A 20,279-nucleotide genomic window follows, 5' to 3' on the forward strand; every position below is an offset into this window, starting at 1 on the left:
AAAGCATTTTCTTTCTTTAATCATTTGGCTGACAGTAGGGCATGTGCTGTTTTGTATTACGAGTTGCACACTACAGAATGCATAGCCAGTGGTTTTGTAATCAGACAGATATTTGGTGATATTTTTAGCACAGGATCTGCATCAGCCATCAGTCTCTTTGTGCATTTTATATTTGTTTTATTTTAACAATAATTATTTAACTTCTTGCTGTATAACCAAATGAGAATGAAAAACTCTCGCAAATGCTGCTGCCCTTACCTATATGTTTTATTTCAACTCTTCCCTACTCAGCTTTTTAAGTGGGTTCCTAGGATATTTTACCAATAAAGCACATTAGTGTGTGCAGGTGTGCATATTATAATTACATAAAGGAATGATGGTAGAAATACATCTTCATAATAATGCCATATTCACTATGTCTTCTATATTTTCCATATTTTGCAGTGGAGTTAGTTTTCCTACACTATGAACTTTCATACTATAACAATGAGGTCACGTAACACTGGTAGTGAGGTGAAGCCTTAGTACTTGGATTTCAATAAATCAAAAATTTCCAACTTTCATTGAGGTGATATAATGTCACAAAAACTGAAAATAAGAGTGGATGAGTAAAGTGCAGTCCTCCCCCATCACCTGCATTAAGTCTGCAGGGAGGGCTTATTTGTCTACCCTGGTAATAACGCGTTGATTATAATGTAGTGGAATTTTGATGTTTGTAATTCTATGCCATCAGGATTTTTAATCTATCTTATGTTGTCTTCTATACCGTGACTTTAAAATTAAAATTTTCGTCAGTGTTTAGTTATGTTCTTGACTCACTTTGGATGATTGAGGCAGTCTGATTAAATGGGTGGTTAGTGAAAGTCCCCCTCCCCCCTGCATTTGCTTGCATATCTGTAATTTATCCATAAATGGCCACAGATAGAGACATCACACACATAACCACATGCAATATCATATGCTGGCCCTGCATGCCAGGGAGGATGTCTGGTATGCCATAAATGGGCACAGATAGTGACATCACACACATAACCACATACAATGTCATATGCTGGCCCTGCATGCCAGGGAGGATGTTTGGTATGCCATAAATGGGCACAGATAGTGACATATAACACACATAACCATATGCAGTATCAGTTAGCTCCACTTCCTCCTCAAATGCTGCTGTTTTAGTATCAATCTGTCCAACAACTGCAATGCACCCCTGTCATTGGGGATGTGTCTTGATCATGAATAGAAGCCTCTTCCTGCCAATGTGAGTGAACTGTCAAAGCTCCTTTTTCCAACCTGTCCCCCCCTCCTTGGCTTCTCCATTGCCTGAGTTGCCATTTAGTTTTGGGTCATCTGGGTCATAGTAAGGGCTGCATCCCTCTACACCATGGAGCCAGTTTGTTTAGTGAAAGTTTTTTCTTATGTTGTACTGTGGTTCTGTGATCTCAGAGTTATTTATATTAATTTAGGGGTGAGGCTTCTTCATGGGGGTTGTGAAGGGCTTCCATATGAAAGAAAATCAGTTGTTTGAATAAATTGCTTGATTATTTGAGTCTTGTGTTATACTGAGTATTGGACAATGAAATGCATTTGTTATTCTGAGTCAGTAAGGTAAACCAGTTGTGTTTTTAAAAATGTACATAACATGGAAATATTCTGAGAATCTAGTTCATTGGGGGGGGGGTATATGAAATGAAAGTTACACTGATACTGAAACATTGTCCTCTGAGTCTGTCCTTTCATTTTTTTTTTCTGCAGGGGGGTGGAGACTGTCCAGAGATGAGTATAACTGCAATCAAACTAGCCATGGAGGTGTCTTTGCCAGGATCTTTCATTTATGTTTTTACAGATGCTCGTGCAAAGGACTACAAACTTACACAAGATGTTCTGCAGATGATACAACTGAAACAGTCACAGGTAAACTGCAAATAATACTCACACTGACCTAGGTTGATTTTAGTTATCTGTATCATTCGTCTGTATTGGTATAGCCATCCAAAAATATAAAATATAATTTTAAGCATTACCTCATTTACATCTGTGATTAAATTAGAATATTCATTTAGTTATGGTAGAAGACAAATTGACTCGGGGGGGGGGGGGGGGGCAAGGGCGATGCAGTCCAATCGCACTTCATGCTCTTCTTATTGTTCCACATATTTAACTTTGATTTTGTAGCTGTTGCCTTCATGAGCAGTTCAACAGTTGAGTGTCACCCCATTATTCAAAAGGTGACTACCAGTTTAGAATGCAAAGGGCCTAGTTTTGTGCTGCGTTCAATATCCAAAGTTTTTGATATCCTATTTCTTCTATGCTAAATAATTTTGTAAATATAAACAGTATACTTTTCCAGTGCTACCTAGGCTTCAGAAAGGGATGCAGTACTCGCACAGATTTATTCTTCATTAGTCTTCATGGATCAAAGAAAATTAAATGGGATATGATTGTCAGACCAGTGCAAAGCCTTTAATGCAAAGTACCATTTTGCTACTCAAAGATCTGAAAATTTCTGGTATAGATTTCTTGGTAGTGATTAGGCTTGCAGTTCAGGAGATCATAGAGAAGCCTAGCTAATTTCCCAAAATACTGTCTGGTTAGGTGTGTTGTTCAAGATCATACATTAGGTAAGTGGAGACTGAAGGAATCAAACCATCAAAACAGGAATTAACTTAATAGATCAGAGCCTTAAACCTCATTGCTAGCTGCCAGACTGTCATAATGGTTCTACCTGGATCTGAAATTAGGACCTTTTGTATTTGAAGTGGAAGTAATAACCACTACACTATGGAACCAACCAGTATGGTGAACACCATACTTTAAAGAATTGACACTTACTTCAGTGATAGGAGCATGTTGAGCAGTATCATTTGTAGGATCATAGATTAGTACTAAGCTAACTGCCCTTGTGGGCCATTTTAAGCCTAGCCAATTGGCCCCATTTAAAATCAAACCCAGCACCTTGTGTTTCTAAGGTAAGCACCTTAACCATTATACCAACCTCCCAACCTTTGTATCATTATTGTTGGTATGTTCCTTATTCATCAACTCCTCTAACTTAGTAAATAACCTGGCTCTACTCCTGAACACCCAAACCTAATAGTTACCCAAGAGCTGTTAAGCAAAGACCCACCACCAGTTTACTAGAAAGTGTTTGCTAGTAACATTTGACTATTCATGATGATGCTGTATCATATAATGTTAGTGTCAGTGGCTCAACAAGAGGCATGTCTTTTCTTTAATGCTGGAAGGTCAAGAGGCTATGAGTTCTTTTCCCACATCAGCTGCTTGTATTCACGTTCTGCTAATGGTGGTGTATTGCTGTATAATGGAAATACCAAAGTGCTGTCTTTTGGTGAGACATTAAATCAAGCTTTCTGAGTTGTTGGCAGTTCAAGTGGATGCAAAAGATCCTAATGAACTTAGAAATTAAAACGGGTACTATATTCATATTTATACACAAAATACAATTTAAAATCAAATTAACTTCACAATATCAGTATAAATAAAATGATGATTGTTATATCGTCACAGACAATGTTACTCTCTGTGCCATAGCTAAGAAGAGCAGTGAAATTCCCTTGGCATCCTGGCCAATATTTCCCTAGTCATTAAGCATACCACCTTGGGGACTTCATGAAAACAGGCTTTGCCTAGTCAGACTAACCTGGTAAACAAAAAGTAAGTAAATATATGGAGCTCAATCAAAAGCCACTTAGAAGTTATTGAAGACTAGCAGATTTTAAGCATGTCCATTACATCTATTCCTCTTGGCTGTCCCTGATTTTCAGAGAATCACAGACTTTGACTCGAAAAACTGCTCTGTCCCTCCTAATAACTCCTAAGGGGTTATGGATTACATATAGTAAATAATAATTAGCAATTGTAGACTTTTTTTACTTCACAAAATGTATGTTAATTCATATTCTCTTATTCTGTCAACTTCTCAAGTTAATAGTACTAATATTTTTAAAGAAGTGTCCATCACTTCTGGATATGTCTCTGATTCTAGAAGTTAGAGGTTGAGAGTTGTGACTGCATCCACTGAGGTGGTTGGCAAATACAAGTAACTTCCTCTTACCCTCCATACTTTCTTCAAGTGCTCATATTAATAATTATATTTACAGCAGAGTGAATACTGCCGGTGAAAGCTTGTAGAAGCAGACTATATTCTTTTGAAATCCATGCCAATTTTGTCAAGGGGATCCACTAAGATATACTGAGTGCCATACTGCTTTTTGCCTTCTCATCTGTATATAATTCTGCCAAACTACATACATGCCAAAGCCACATCTTCTGAATCTTTTACAGGTATCCTAGAAATGGAGTATTCCTGCACTGTTTGAAGCAAACCTGACTCTTTACCCTTCCATTTTAAGGCGCCGTATTTGTTCCACACATTAATTTACAAGCTCCTATTCTCTGATGTCTAGCCTGTTTTGGTTGATAACTTAGGGAAAAAAAAAAAAATATATATATATATATATATATATATATATATATATATATGTGTGTGTGTGTGTGTATAAACTTAAAAACAAACAAAAAAGAAAAAAAATATATATACATATATATATATATATATATATATGTGTATGTGTATATATATATATATATATATATATATATATATATATGTGTGTGTGTGTGTGTATATATATATATATATATATATATATATATATATATATATATATATATATAAAACAAAGCATGGCAAAACCACATCCACCAAGAGAAAAAAATAAATTCATTTATTCAAGAATGTTTAGTGCTAACTTATTTTGTGCACTGATAAACCTAAATGAATCAGACGTCATCAGTGATTAAATGAAATATATTACACATATCCGTATATAGGATTCTAGTCACATGACCGCATCATTTAACCAATCCAGCTGTACAACAGTGTACAAAAAATGAAAACGCTTAACCTTGTTGAATAAATGTTTTTCATTTTTTTTTCCCTGGTGGATGTGGTTTTGGCATGCTTTGCTATATTTTTGGTTTTAAATTTTATGCATGCTAATACAGTTCCAATGGACAAGTATTTGTTTTTAGTTGCTAACTTGCCAACTGCTGGATATAATCCCACTCGTATTGTTTTTTCCAAGAATCTGTTGTGATACCAAACTACACACTTGCAAATGGAAATGCAGTTTTGTCCCATACAAACCACTAAGGTTTGAAGTGCACTTTCTTCTGATAGAAGAATCACTTTTGAAAAATGTCATTCATTCATATCATTGTCAGCCTTAAACTGCTTCTCCTACCACTGACTCCCGTCTCCCTACTTCTTCTAGTTATCATGCTGGTTCATTTTTCCTGCACCTACTGCTATCACTGGTTTTAAAAGGCATTCATTTTTTCACCTATACTTGTTTCTTTCGTAGAGCAGTTATGAAGGGGCTTCCAGTTTAGATTCGCATCAAACTTTTTTGATAACAAATCTGTGTATAGTCAGTGTCTTGTAATGCAATGCTGGAATGTTAGTTACTGTTCTCTGACCTAACAAAGCATTGAAATAGTTTCTGTCATGAATCGGTTGCTTATTCTTCATTCTCTTTTCTTTTTCTTATAGTGGGTGTTTTATAAGGCAGTGCACATGTGCTTTTTTTCTTACTACTGCCGTTCCATGCATATATAATCTGTAGGTCCCATCTGATTCATCGAATTTATAGTTCACTGAACTCCAAAACAGTGACTCCTGTCAGCCAAAACTCCACTTTGCTGAAATTTTAGTTGCTCAATGTTCATTTCAGCAAAATAGTTAAGCTGTTGGTGTTACTACATCAAGTACAAGGGTACAGTGTTTATGTATGTTCTCATATACTGTACCACTTTTGTAGAACTTGGTGGATATAATGGCATTTTTAGAAAGAGCTAATAATGCCATGCTGTTGGGGAGATGTATGTAGTATTTGGAAATTTATTTTAACAGGGCTCTTTACTTTTCAGTGGAGATCGCAGTGCAGTGAACATCAGGAAATGTATCCTTTCGGTCACTGTAGTGCGATCTCAGAGTTGGTATATATAATTTTCAGGGAGGGTAGGTGCAAAAAAACAGAGTTTGTGTGTTTTTTTTTTTATATAGGTGTATTGTCAGTGTTTTGTAATTCAGTGAAATCAGTGTTTGGCAAAGTGGAGTTTTAGCAGAAAGGAGTCACTCTTTTGGAGTTCGGTGAACTGTGAATTCAATAAATCAAGTGAGACCCATATATATATATATATATATATATATATATATATATATATATATATATATATATATATACACACACACACACACATACACACGCACACGTATTCTGAAGTAGAATCTGTTTGTACCGTTTATTTTATATAGAGCTGTTGATGAAAAAAAGTTTTGACTGGATAATTTCATCTACCTGGTCAGCAAGTAAATAAACTAAATAAGTAAAAGTCACATGGGATTCTAGCAAAGTGAAAGACATTGAGCCATCTCTGATGTTTTATTATTCACAATCCGGACAAATATCAACAACAGAAATAATCTGTGCATTACAACATGACCGCTACTACTGCAGGCGATAAATGCCTATCTTCAGTTGGCTATGACAAAAATATGTGAAATTTGAACAGAATGTGTGTTGTTAACCCACTTAAAAATCTCTTACGTTAGTGTAGGAAGATGTATTATCTTATGGTAAACAAGACACCAAGGCAGATCACCAGTGAAGCAGAAAACATATTTGAATTCTTGCAGTTCAGTAATGCTGTTATGTAAAGTAAGTCATTTTAACAAATTCAGTAGGTGATCTTCCATAGTTAAGATCTGTAATATACTTGTGTTCATTGAGGATGTTACATTTTAGTGTTTTGCCATTAAATAATTGGTTTATACAATATTTGGAAAATATTAATTCATTGTTTAGCCAATCGACACATCAAGAAAGGAGCAATGCTGAGCTAATTAATTGCATTTTATAAAGAAAAATGGCGATGTTATACCTGAAATAATTGTATAGCAACTCAGTTCAGTCATTTTTATGATGATTTTATCTAAACACAGTGTTAAAAGGATTTGAACTTGCACTTTCAGGTACCAAATGTCTTTCATAAAAGATTTTATTATTACACTAGAGTGTCATCTTTTGTTTGTCCTTTGTATAAAAACAAACCTGGATTAATTTTCTGAGCCCTCGTATTTTGAAGAAGTACATGTTCTATTACTCAAATGTTTATTAATGCTTATGGCATGATGGTGATGTCATGCAGTGTATAATAGCTTCAGTCAAGAGTAAAGTAAACCAACTTTGGAAAGGCCACCATGGTCAGAAATGGAGGACAAAAAACACACAGTCATGCAAGTAATAATGTGTGGCAGGGTGGGTGTTGCAATAGTCATGAGTTTGCCATTATTTGTAAGCCCCAGTAACAGAGAACCTTTCCACCTGTGGAAGGTCCGTTATACCCTTCACATCCAGCATGGAGGGTATTAAGTGCAATTTGTTAAATTGCTTTGTATTTGCTATCTGTATATATTTTTTAATGTTTTTAATGTAAAATATTTCCTTTACATAATATTTCAAAGTTGCTATAGAACATGTAATTGCAGGATGAAGTGTTTTACATCCAAAATATAACAAAGCAGAAAAGATTTTCAGCCAAATATAAAAATAATAACTACTACAAATAAACAAAGATGGTCCCAGTAGCAATGTTCACTTATTATATTAAGTGTGAACATTATTACTGGGACGAGTGTTGTTTTTTTGTATATATCCAAAGTATAACTTATAAAAATATTTAATAATGATTGCATGCTCATGCACTCGCACACCAAAACAGATTCAGAGGTGCAGTCTCTTACACATATACAAAACAAGTAGAGAGACATAGAGAAAGTCACATACATATCACATCAATTACAGCCTGGTACACACGTGTGTGTACATACACATGCTTGCAAGGAACACACACACACACATTAAAAGTATGTAACATTTTGAGTGTGTACTATTTATTTCAGGTCATTTTTTTTATTCAGATAAGAGTGCAAGGCATTAGAACTCTGTAACCCCCTCACAAGAACAAATATTTGTTTACACACACACACACACACACACACACACACACACACACACACACACACACACACACACACACACACCACATCCTTTTAACTGCTATTACAGTTACTTATGTTAGATCTGTTATTTTTCCCATGTCCCTTAACTTCTACATTCTCTGAGCCTTGGTTAGCAAAGAGAAAAAAACAAGTAGGTAATTATGTGCTGTAGGTTATTGTATGTATTTATTTTCCCCACTTAGTAACCATAGCTTACTCCAATGTTGACTTAGTGAGGGGGAAGGAAAAGACAGGTCACTGTAACTGCTGCACCAGTTTCTTTTGTTTATTTTTTACACTCTCCCTAACTGTGCAAGATGTGCCTCCTGTGAAGGTTGGGTGCCAGGCTGGCAACTCGACACTTTAAAAACTCCAGTGCCAATTAATCTGTGGACCGGTGATCCTCTGTGCCGACCCCTAACTTGGAAAAGCTGAAAGACATTGCTAGACTTATTGTGCAAGATCTGAGTTAGCAAGGGGAAAGGAAGTGGTTGCTGTCAGAGATGAGCATAATCTCTGTGCTGTTATTTCCTGATGGAATAGACGCTTGTTTTTCAGAATGCTTTACATATAAATTAAAAGCCTTTTGTGGAATGTTGAGCATCCCTTGAGGATTGCTCATGTTCTGAGCCCATTATTTAAGCAATAATGTCTCTCCACCACTTGGGTTGGTACTTAGCTTAATGGTTAAGGTATTTACCTCATAGACACAAAGTACAGGGCTTCATTGTCACTTTTGTTCACTATGTGGTTATTGGCTAAGCATGTAATAGTCTGCAGAGTGATTGCCTAAATATGAACTATATATAGTTACTACTGCTCGCTTATTGCTCTAACTCAAAATGACCTGGGGAGCCAGTTGGCCTTATGTCATTTTGGTTTTTGGTTTATTCTATCCCACAAGGCAGTCTCTGTCTCTATTAAGTAACATAATTATAATATCCATCTTTTCCTACAGAATCTTTCATTCAGCTACTATCAGTAATAATGTCAATGGTGCAACAGGTAGCACACTCACTTTTGGTGCAGAAGGATGTGAGTTCTATTCCCACAGCAGGTCTGTCTATTGCTGACACTGCAGAGCAGTACAAGGGTGGTGCTGCACTCCTGACTGTGAGATGTTAAACTGACACCCCATCTGTTTGAGTTGGTGTTAGCTCAGATGGATGCAGAAGATCCCATGGTGCCTACTGAAAAGAGTAAGGGGGAGGTTTCACAATGCCCTGGCCACATTTTCCCTGATAGTTTAAATGCCACCTCAAGTCTCTCCTAAAAAGTGGGACAAATCTGGACAACAAGGGATTAAAAATTAAGAATAAAAAAATAAATTATGACTGAACCAATGACTCACATGTTTGTGTCCTAAGGTTTGGTTTATAGTCAGTTTTATGGAAAACCACAAAGATCTATTATGAGGACTCTACAAATGTTGTTCATAACAAGAAAGTAAAATAAACTATGTATGTTATAGTAAGTTATGCTGATTATTATTTATTAATATCTAGGGGTAACATCCATTGGACTGGATTTGAAATTATGGACGTTGGTCCAGTGGTTACCTAGAAATATTTAAACAATGTGAATAATGTATCTTTTCTTTTCAGTATTGTAGGACTGAAAGGTCTTCCTTTAGTATTGGATACATTTTTATATATATATATATATATATATATATATATATATATATATATATATGTGTGTGTGTGTGTGTTTGTGTATATATATAATATGAATTGTATGTAAAGATTGTGCTCTCATAAATGTGAAGTCTGTACTGTTACTTATCAGAGACTGACAGTGGTATGTACTATAGCATCTTAGTCTGTTCTCTTCGTGTCTGTTGTGGAGAAAGTTATCTCTGTTACATTACAATGTATTAATTTATTCTGCATGTGGACAAATGTACTAAGGGAGTTTTGTTTGACATTTCGTGTTGAGGATTATAGTTGTCCCCCATTCTATACATTACTGTTTATTATGAAAACATTAAAATAAACCTATACAAGATTAAAAAAAAATATTTTACAGAGTTGTTTGACAATAGTTTAAATCCTAAGAAAGTCTCTGAAAAGTTGGCTTTATGTTTACATGCATTGCTGCTTGGTTGTATGTACTACCATTGTTTTTCCATGTGAAGCCCTATTGTTTAATAGAGTAACAGCAGAGAGATATGTTGTCTATAGAACACGTGATTTATCCAAAGCTATGTTTGAGCACGCTATGCAAGTATTAACTTTTGCATTTTCCAACAGTCTTTAAAAAGTGTTTGTATGTATTGTGCAGTCATTTTACTATTTAATGCATATTAAGATGTTTGCTTTTATATCTTTCTTTTCTCAAAAATAGAATTTCAATGTCAAAATAAATTTGAAACTAAGACAAAATTTATTTGTAAAAGAAACCATTTCTAGTGAAATAATGATGCAGATGTCATGTAAGTTATCTACAGCATAAATTAATTTTTAAAAATTTAAAATTTAAATACCCTAACAAAGCACAGAAATGGGTTCAAAGACATTTTGAAATATCTATTTATCAAAGCATAAAAAAGATATATAAATTTCAGCATGAAAAATGGAAATGTAACCACAGAAGTCATAGTCCAGCCATTTGTTTTCTGTGAATTTGCCTTATAACCAGACTGCTCACCAAACATATAGATAAAACATGTTGCACCACTTCCATCTCTGTTTCTAGATGAGAAATTAACACATTCTCTGCATACAAATATTTATTTTCTGTACTTACAAAGGATGTCCTTTGGAAGTTGCTCTCAACATTTCTGCCATTGGCTCCATATATATGCAAATATGAAGGGAGAAAGCAGGCACCACTGATGTGATGGGGCTGCAGCAGCTTGTTGCCACTGTTAATGCAGCTCTTAAACCTCCCTTGAGAGAGAGAGAGAGTGAGAGAATAGCAGCCGACCAAAGGACAGAGGAAAGCCAAGGTGCTCAAGTAACAAGAATAAAAATAGCCAATTCACTCCAGTGAAAGCTTTTTCTTCATCAAAACTCTACAATATCAATTGCCCCTTACGAGTCTCTATCCATTCATCTATCCCCATTGATTTGATTACATTATCAGAAGTATTTTACACTGTACAAAGCCAGTTTGATCCCTATTGATTAGCGTGAGAATGAAAGAGTGCAGTCTTCTAGCTGATTGATAAAAAAATCTTAAAATCAAGGCTTATCGCGGAAGTAGGCCAGTACAACCCAGTGAGAGTAGGATCCTTAACTGGGTTCAGCTTGACAGTCATCATTGATTCTCTCCTTGATTAGGAATTCTTCTGGTATTCCTCATCACCCTTGGTAGATACAGAAGCAGAAAATTCCTTATGCCAGCTGTACATTTGTAATGGGATCCCATTAGGACCTGGTGTCTTATCTATTTGTAAGTCCAACATACCAAGTTCCACTTCTTTTAGTGTGATTTCCTTTGTCCATACAATGATCAATACTTGGTCTAACCTAGGATATATTCTTGATAGACTTCCTTGGGTCCCATTTTGTCCTCCTTAAGCTAATCTTTGTTATATACTTCTGCATAATCGGATAAAATCTCAAGAACCCCTGCAGAGTTGTGCTCCTTTCTTTAACACTGAATACCTGATGTTCTTCGTGTTTCATTGTTGCAGTCATCACATTTGGGTTATCTGCTTGCAGTATTCCTCAGTCGGCCTGATTATCAAAGTCTTGAGTCCTGCATCAGTTGCTGTCTCATATTCCGTGACGTCAGATGAGTAAGTGTCTGTGTCAAACTAGTAATTTAAATAAATGACTGGCAAAAATATGCTTTAGCAAGAGAAAAAAGAAGTTCTCCCTGTCTCAGTTTAGCCATTGCAAACCTCCTTTCATTATCTACTTTGTGAGTTGAAATGACAGCCACTTACTATGTCTCTTCTTTTGCCTTCTGGGTAAGAAGCATGCTATAGGAGATTAAACCCAGATTTCTCTGATACTGAGTGCTCAGACTCAACCAAGTGTTTTTTTTTTTCAAGAAAAGTAAACTCAGGTTGTAACTTGTTTAAATAAACAAAGATTGCTTTGCACTTCATCTGCCACCTTATCCCATTTACATTCCAAGACAGTGCCTTTATAATCACTTCTCTTCACTAATCCTGCACCAGAACTTTTAACATAGTCCTTCCTCCACTAACTAATCTTCCCTTCTATAATTTCTTTAAACCTTTACTGTCCCTCCCCTTAATGTGTTGCAAAATAATATACTTTTGTTTTTATTCATTTATTTAAAATTTGCTTACTGGGCAAGTCTGACTTAGAACAAAGCCAATTTTCAGCAGAGACCCTGGGAGAAATGCTCCAGATGCATGTCTTTGTAATGTGGGAGGAAACTGGACCACCAATAGAAAACTCACATGAATGTAGGGAAGACATGCAGGCTCCACACACAAGGCACTCCAGCTGAGAATTAGACTGGAAAACCTCTTGCTGTGAGGTGAAAGTGCTACCACTGCGCCATCCTAGACGTAACATAACTTGCGCCATACTTAACATAACTTTGCCAGCAGTTTCCATCAGATGCCATCCCTAAACTTTGATTGAACGACTTCAAGCAGCCAGCCCAGAATGCATTAGCATCATAGTAAAATATTCCCCAACACACTTGAGGATTGATGGCTGTTATTCAGAAAAGAAATACCAAAATCAAATAAATCAAGCTTCACATGCAGTTGACCTTGCAGTAACTTAAAAAAAAAAAAATCAATGTATGTCAACTATGCTTCTGTAGAGAAGACAGTAGGCCTTTTTCTAAGGTTGACAGCAATGCATGGAACAACTGGCTGAAGAAGTCAGATGGATAAACATGCTGTAAGAAACACCTGCCGTGCATATCTCACAGTGCTCAGAGATTCTGAATGGGGATTGCGGTACAGTGAGGACTGGGAAATGTACCATTTTCCTCACTGTAGTGCGATCTCAGAGTTTGTATATATGATAGACAAGGGTATATATGTGGAGGGGGGCTCAGGGGTCTTGCCCCCATGCAAAAATACAAGAAAGTGTTTTTCTGTTTTTTTTTGTAGCAGCTGGTTTTCGTTGATGTAAACTTTGGGAATGTGATGGTTCGGTGCTGTCCGGTTTTGGTGTTTTTGTCTCACTGGTGAGATTTTTGGTAAAATAAAATTTTGGTGATCCAAAGTAGACCTGCATATACATGTATATAATTTTTTTTCAGTTTCTTCCTTTGATATTTCTGGCTGAGGCATCTGTTAACCTGTTAAGACGATTTTGCTTTTTTGTTTCCACTGTATTACCTACTGGGATTCATAAATTTGGTGGCTTCTTAACACCTATGTGGTGTGGAATGTCACACATCTAGCAGTCTACACACTTCTTGCATTCCAAAACATTTTCTGAAAAATAAACTCAAAAATCATAACATTAACCAATGTTAATATTTTGTGTACAATGAAAGCTATTAATACTGCACAAATAGCAATGTTATCAAAAAGAAGTATTCTTTGTGGTGATAATAGTCGATGCAGTCTTAGTCTTTTCCATAAATACTCTAATATATTATAATCTACACAAATCCCAAATTATTTTTTTTGCAAACTTTCACAAACAAATTTTCATACCTAGACATGTATCATTACAACATTTTTGTTAACCAGACATGAGTTTTGACATGACAACAAGAATCTCCTAAGTGCATGTTTATTGGGATATTTGCAGAAATATGAAAACATATGCTTAACTGTTTAATTAGCAAAACAATTAATACTGGTTACCTCTTAAGATGTACAACTTAACAGTGCAATATCAGAGAGAGTTTTCTTTAACATCTAAATTTCACTTAATGTCACTGCAACAGTTTGTAAGTCACTTGGGTTTTAAAGTATTAAGTACATGTGGAAATATTGTTTATTTTCATAATTCTTTAACATCCTCCTAAAAGGGTCTTCTTTGTACCTGTCTATCTTTCCAATAGTGTGATGTAAAACAGCATTGACAATGAATTGTCCTATTCCCTCATTGGTGTTTCACACCATGCACCTCAATAATGTGTAGGTCTCTCAGCTATGAAAATATGAACATAAATTTGAGAATATGATTAAGAAGTGGCAAGTAAATATTACTTTCTCCACTGCAAGACATTCTAGACTAACAGTATTAGTACCATTTTGTTTATAACTTCTTGCCTTTTCTAATGCTGTCTGTTATTAGCTGGTAAGTCTCTTAATGAGGCTATACCCCCAGAAAGTTCTGGATGACATAAGGTGGTATGGTTGTTAAGTGGAAGTATACAAAAAAGGTGTTTTAGGCTTGAGTGAGTTAAGATGAAACTGCTACAACATAAGGCAGTTTCCATTTGTCGTATGGTGCCAGTCTCCTAGCAATACTAAAACAATTGCCCATATCTGGGAGGGGGGGGGTCTCTCTTCATTGTGTAAATGCATTAGTTTTGTGTGTCATTCTGCATCCTTGAACTAATTTGGTGAAACCTTTCTGTTTTTTTTTTTTTTAAGGTGAACTATATTTCCCTTATGGTTTGATAACAGAAGGTTTCTAAATCTCTTTCTACATGTTTCTGTGCTTTACAAGGTATTTCTCAAAAGTTTTTCTATGTATCTACTATGGAACATTGACATTCTTGCTAAACAAAAATAGATACCTTGAAGTAAAAAAAGGAAATAACTGTTACTGTTTCCTAGTTGAAGTCTGTAATGAGGTGAATGAATTAATCACTTAATTGACCAAATATTGATTTTGTCCAAACATTGTTATATTTTATCATTAATTAATCTATCATCATTAATCTACAGTTTTAATTAAGTCTTGACTTTCTTTTTGCCTTTTGTAGGTTGTTTTTGTGCTAACAGGTGACTGTGGCAGCCGAACACATGCTGGATATAAGGCGTATGAGGAGATTGCAGCCACAAGCTCGGGGCAGATCTTTCATTTGGATAAGCAGCAGGTTGATGAGGTAAGTGGGGCAATACTGGAGTGGTTACAGAAATATTAGTGCCAGAGGTCATGGCCATTCTTGGGGAAAACTTACAGAAAGATAAAGCAAAGGAATTGAGCTTTAAATGCAATCGCAGTCTGCCCTTTCTCTGACCTGTAGATGCTTGTCAGTTATCCCAGAAACACAGCAAGAAAATATTTAAGGCACTAGGGAAAAATACGGTGGGAGAATACACAGATACCTTATACAATGAGTTGTGATAAGTAATGGTTTGACTATTTCTAAAAACAGTAAAACCATGAAGTTTTACTTTTTGTATGGCTACCTTGAAGCTGTAGCCTGAAGCTGCATGTTACCGTACTTGTAAGCTTTGTCCTCATGTGTTCTGCGCATCGGCATGCATCATGCAGTGGTACACTTCTAAGTAAGTGAATAGCGGACTGGCAATTATCTGATCTTCCAGCATCAAAGGAGTGGATGTGCTACCTGCTGAGCTACTGTGATACCCGCTGAGCTACTGTACTACCTGCTGAGCTATTGAAATGAAAGTGCAATGATAGAACCATGAAATTTGGATGGGTTCTGAAATGTACTTTTGGGTTGAGTCATGGCTGCAAAAGGGCTAGGGACATTTCTTGTAAAAGATCACAAAACAAATAACTTGTATTGGTATATCAGTTGTTCCTCATATACTGTTTTAAATTTAAGTACATCAAGAAAGTCAACAAATAAAGTTAATGGTATCTTTTGAGAAAATGTTTACAAGAATAAAATGAAATTATATATAGATATAAAATGGAATAACTAGATTTATAAATTATGTATTTTTTTTCTATGAAGGTGATATTTAGCTTTCTTGAACAGATATTATGTTTAAAACCAGGCTATATATTACTTATTATTTTCTAACAATAAAAATTGGACTGAGTTAAACTCAGGACATGTTATTAATTATTTACCTAATAATCTGTCAGGCTGACACAAAAACTGGCTAAATGCTATTAATTTTTATCTAAATGGAAAACTGACTTCCCAACCCTTATGTTCTTTGCCCTTACAAGTAGGTTAATGTTGGATTACCTCATTCAGTAGAGTAGTATTAATTATGTCTGTACACTCTGTGCATTAGGTTTAGTGCTAGCAGTAACTTATTAATTTAACTGCTTAATAAAGTAATAGATTGGATGTTTAGTTATTTATTTAGTTAACAACTAGTTGTTAGCTTGTTGACTTTGTACATAGTTCCTTGTTTGTAGTTTATTAATTAACAAAAGGATGTGTTTAGCAAATGGTCACAAATGTTTAGTAAGTGAATGTTTACACACTATAGTATAGTTTTGTGATGTTTTTATTGACAATAAAAAAAGGTTGAAATGGAAAATGGACAGGCTGAGTTGGACAACCAATCTTCCATGTGTTATGTACATGAAAACTGTCTCAGTTGTTGTTATTTTTATGTTGAATTAATACCAGGGAATCTGTGTTCCAAACCAAAATAAGCATGTAAGCCTTCTCCACTCAGTGGCTCACAGGTACCTTACATACGTAATTGGCTTTATACCAGCAGCAACCTTCTCAAGGAAGGCTATATTATGAAGAAATTGTCTATTCTCTGGATCAGTATGATTGTGTTATATAAAAACAGAAAGTGATTTAATAGTGAGAGACTAGCTTTGTTTGTGGATTTCTTCATTCTGAAACAGATCCAGAAGCTAAAAGGATAGAGAACAGAGGCTTTTTGACCTCAAAAAGAAAATTATTAGAAAGGTCTGCAGAAAACAAAAATGTAAGCCAATGCCTGCAGCTGCTTTGTAGGCTAGCACTGAAGTATACAAGTGGTGCAAAGGGATATGACTTCAGCTACCTAAGGGAGGGATAGAGAGGGACAAAGAAGCCCCTTTTAGGAGGAGTTTATACAAATCATAATTAATCCAGTGTTTTCACAGGAATGTACTAAGAACTTATTTTTTGATATGTTTTAGCAGAAAAACAGCACCACTTCTCTGCAGAATTTAAAATACAAACATGCATTCCATTAAAAGCTGCAAAGCTCTTGCACAGCATTTTCTTCTTTTAACTATATATGTAAGGAACGGAACCAGTGTCCCTTTTTGTAATTATTGTCAGGTTTGGTCGTGCATGAGAAAGGTTAAGTACAGTACATTATCCTGCCTTAGTGAGAATGTTAGTATTTCTTATTTGTCTGGCATGTACACGTTTGTGCACTTACACTATTTAAGGCAATTCCATGTTGCTGTGGTGTAGTTTTCAGTTCTACATATTTTTTTTCAATATACCTGTTAAAGCAAGGTTTTATTCATTACCACTGAGAGAGGTGTGTCAGGTCTGGTTTCCAAATTAAATTACACTTCATGTGAACAAGCTTAAGTGTTACTCTTGACAGACTGTAATCAAACAGATCCTGTGTATTACTTTGTGATGCTTGTAATACTATAGTTTATTTATTGACATTTGATTATATAATATATAAATTATATAATGTTCCATTATGGAAGAAGGCTTTTTGAAAATACCTTCCTGAGTCCTGACACAATCTAATGTTTGTCTGCCAGTTTCTAGTGTAGCATTTAAAGTCATTTGGATAACTGATTGGTGACATTTTATCACTTACCAAAAGAAATAAATATAATTTTAATATGGATATTTTTCAAGTTTTGAAAGATTTACCTCTTTTGTAAGATGTTGTTTAATAAAAATAAATAAATAAGTATATACCACTTTGTAACATGCTGTTTAATGAAAATTTCTGCACATTAAGAAAGGAAGGACCAGACAGATCTGATTCCTCTGTCTAGCTGCACAGATGATTATACTATCTCAGAATATGTGAATTATCAAGTCTTGTCCCATTTATTTGTGAATGTACAACATGGTGATCAGAAGGTCATGAATAGACCTGATGACAATGTTTTAATCCTCTCCCACACACACCTACATCTACTCCACAGTACCCCACACTCTTGTTATTATTACTTCAAAGTTTTATTTCTTGGAAAAAATATAAACATATTTATTAAGAAAAATGAACTTTTTTCTGGTCTCTGGTGACTTCAGAACTTAAATACTCACTTTTGAAACATTTTGGTCAAATTTGTCAAGCACTTATATTTGGGAAGAAATTATAATACCTGTCAGATCTGTCTGATAAAAGCACGATCCTGGATATAACAACCAATGCACAATTTGTTTGCATTATTACTGCAATACCTGCTATCAGTTAATATGATGGTGCAGAGCTGAAATGTTTGTGCAGGCCCTGTAGGAAGCATTTCCAGCAGGTTATATTGCCTAATCCATGCTTCTCAGTCAGTACAGTACCCCATCTTAAATAATCAAAATATTCTGCATTGTTTGAAGCTGGAAAAAAGCATATAGTAAAATTTAAACTGCTCAGTTCTAATAGGTACATTTTGAAACTTAAATGTAATGATGCATCTACTGGTAGGCATAGTTCTTTTACACCTAAGTATGCACACCCCTGAGATAAAACTGTTCATATTTTATTTATATTTCAGTAGTGTATTTAAAGAGTTGGATTTTTTCTTGTTTTACTAATTTAAAAGGATAACAGCTTAGCAATTTTACTTTACATGTGAGTGTTTTGGATAAGAAGATGGGGTGACCAACTGTTGCAAGTATGATGGTTAGACATTACCGGTGTCACAGAAACATACAGAAATACCAACATAAATGAGTAAATAAATGTGATTTTTAGATATATGTACAAGTGTGAGAGATTTGTATACATCTGCAATTGAAGATAGAAATTATCATTATTAGCAATTTACAATCTTCTGTTGATCTCTTTGTATTTACTTGGAAATCTTTACACTGTTCTTTTATTACTCCAGGTAAGCTGACTAAAAATGAATCCATATATCCTTCTGGCATTGTACTGATAATGATGAAAGGAGAATGGGTTTGCATCTTTGCCTCATGTCCCAAACTCTGTAATGTACGGAATGCATCAGAAAGTTAAATTCAGTTTGGAATGTTAATGTTTCTGGTGCTCCTCTTCCTGTTTGGTTAGGTTCCTTTTGCTCAAACTATTGATTCTGGAGTATATCCAAGAAACAGAATGTTGCGTTTACAATAAGACATCTAGATAGCCTTATGTTCAAGGTTAGAAGAAGCTTTGGTTAAATTAGCTTAACCTGTGGCTTTAAACAAATATCTTATTTATGCTGATTTTAAATTATCTTCTTTTATATTGTTTGCTATGTGACATTATTATTTTAGCCCTCAAATACTTTTGTTTCCCTTACCTAACCCTTTATCTTTTTATTTACTTGAAACAATCAACAGAAATATTAAAAAAATCTGCAAAAATGAATCTCTGTCATTGCAAAATTTACACAAATGAGAATAAACTGTATACAGAAAAGTAACCACTACCTTATCTCTTTCTTTCTAATTTATCCAGTTCATGTGCTGCTTAGCATTTCATCAGTTCTCTCCACTGTTCTCAAGTTAATTCACCACTTTTGTGTCATTGTATTAAATCATTTAGCTTCACTTAGCTTTTTTCTGTATTAGATTCCTCTTTTCTCATTGTTCACATTCTATCCCATAACATATTTATTGCTTGACTGCATTGAATCCTGGTTGCCATAACATTGATCATCTTGCCAGTTTACATCTGTATTTTATTATTCTTTCTATGCAATCTCCCAGCCTTCATAATGAAAACTTGTAAGAGAGCCATGTAACATCTGAAAATAGTTACTTAGGTCTTCTAGCTCTTGTGTGATGACAGTAGCACACAGTATCAAGAAGAATAATTCAGTACGAGTCCTTCTGGTACTCCTGATCTTCCAGTCTTTGTACATTAAACAAGTACAGCCATCGCCTGTTGAGTGTCATTCGACCAGCTTCTAATATCATGAAGGGTTTTGAGAGCTATTTATATATTGTACAGCTGGTCTACATGCCAGGATAGAATAGTGTTGAGGGCCTTATGGAGATCAGGTGAGGGCATATCCAATGAACCATCTTGCATGAGTTCCATGTGTACTTAACTAGGTGTTCACAAATATGTGAGAGAACTTCCTGAATGAATGCTCTAGGTTATTTGGTATGAAAAAATATTAAATTCAAAAGAAACTTAATTTTTTAATGCTTAGTTGAAACAGATTTGTCTGTAATGTTTGTTTTCATTTCTTCTTGTAGCACCATTTTATTAACAGTGACTAAATATGCAGTCCTTCATTATCTTGAAAAATAACTTTTCTTTAGTGAT

At 35.0% G+C, this 20,279-nt stretch overlaps 1 protein-coding gene across 2 annotated transcripts in view; it reads left to right on the forward strand.

Annotated features, from left to right (window-relative positions):
• The window catches only part of HMCN2 (hemicentin 2), a 2,554,053-nt gene that overhangs the window by 247,618 nt on the left and 2,286,156 nt on the right, over positions 1–20,279 (forward strand). For both annotated transcript variants that reach the window (XM_044058392.1, XM_044058391.1), the window contains exons 3-4: positions 1,753–1,911; positions 14,915–15,037. In XM_044058392.1, the coding sequence (XP_043914327.1) occupies positions 1,753–1,911; positions 14,915–15,037 (282 nt within the window). The remainder of the gene's footprint in view (positions 1–1,752; positions 1,912–14,914; positions 15,038–20,279) is intronic.

Source organism: Protopterus annectens, chromosome 16.part0 (assembly GCF_019279795.1).
Source record: "Protopterus annectens isolate FY-2018-M chromosome 16.part0, PAN1.0, whole genome shotgun sequence".
NCBI classification, from domain to species: Eukaryota; Metazoa; Chordata; order Ceratodontiformes; family Protopteridae; genus Protopterus; species Protopterus annectens.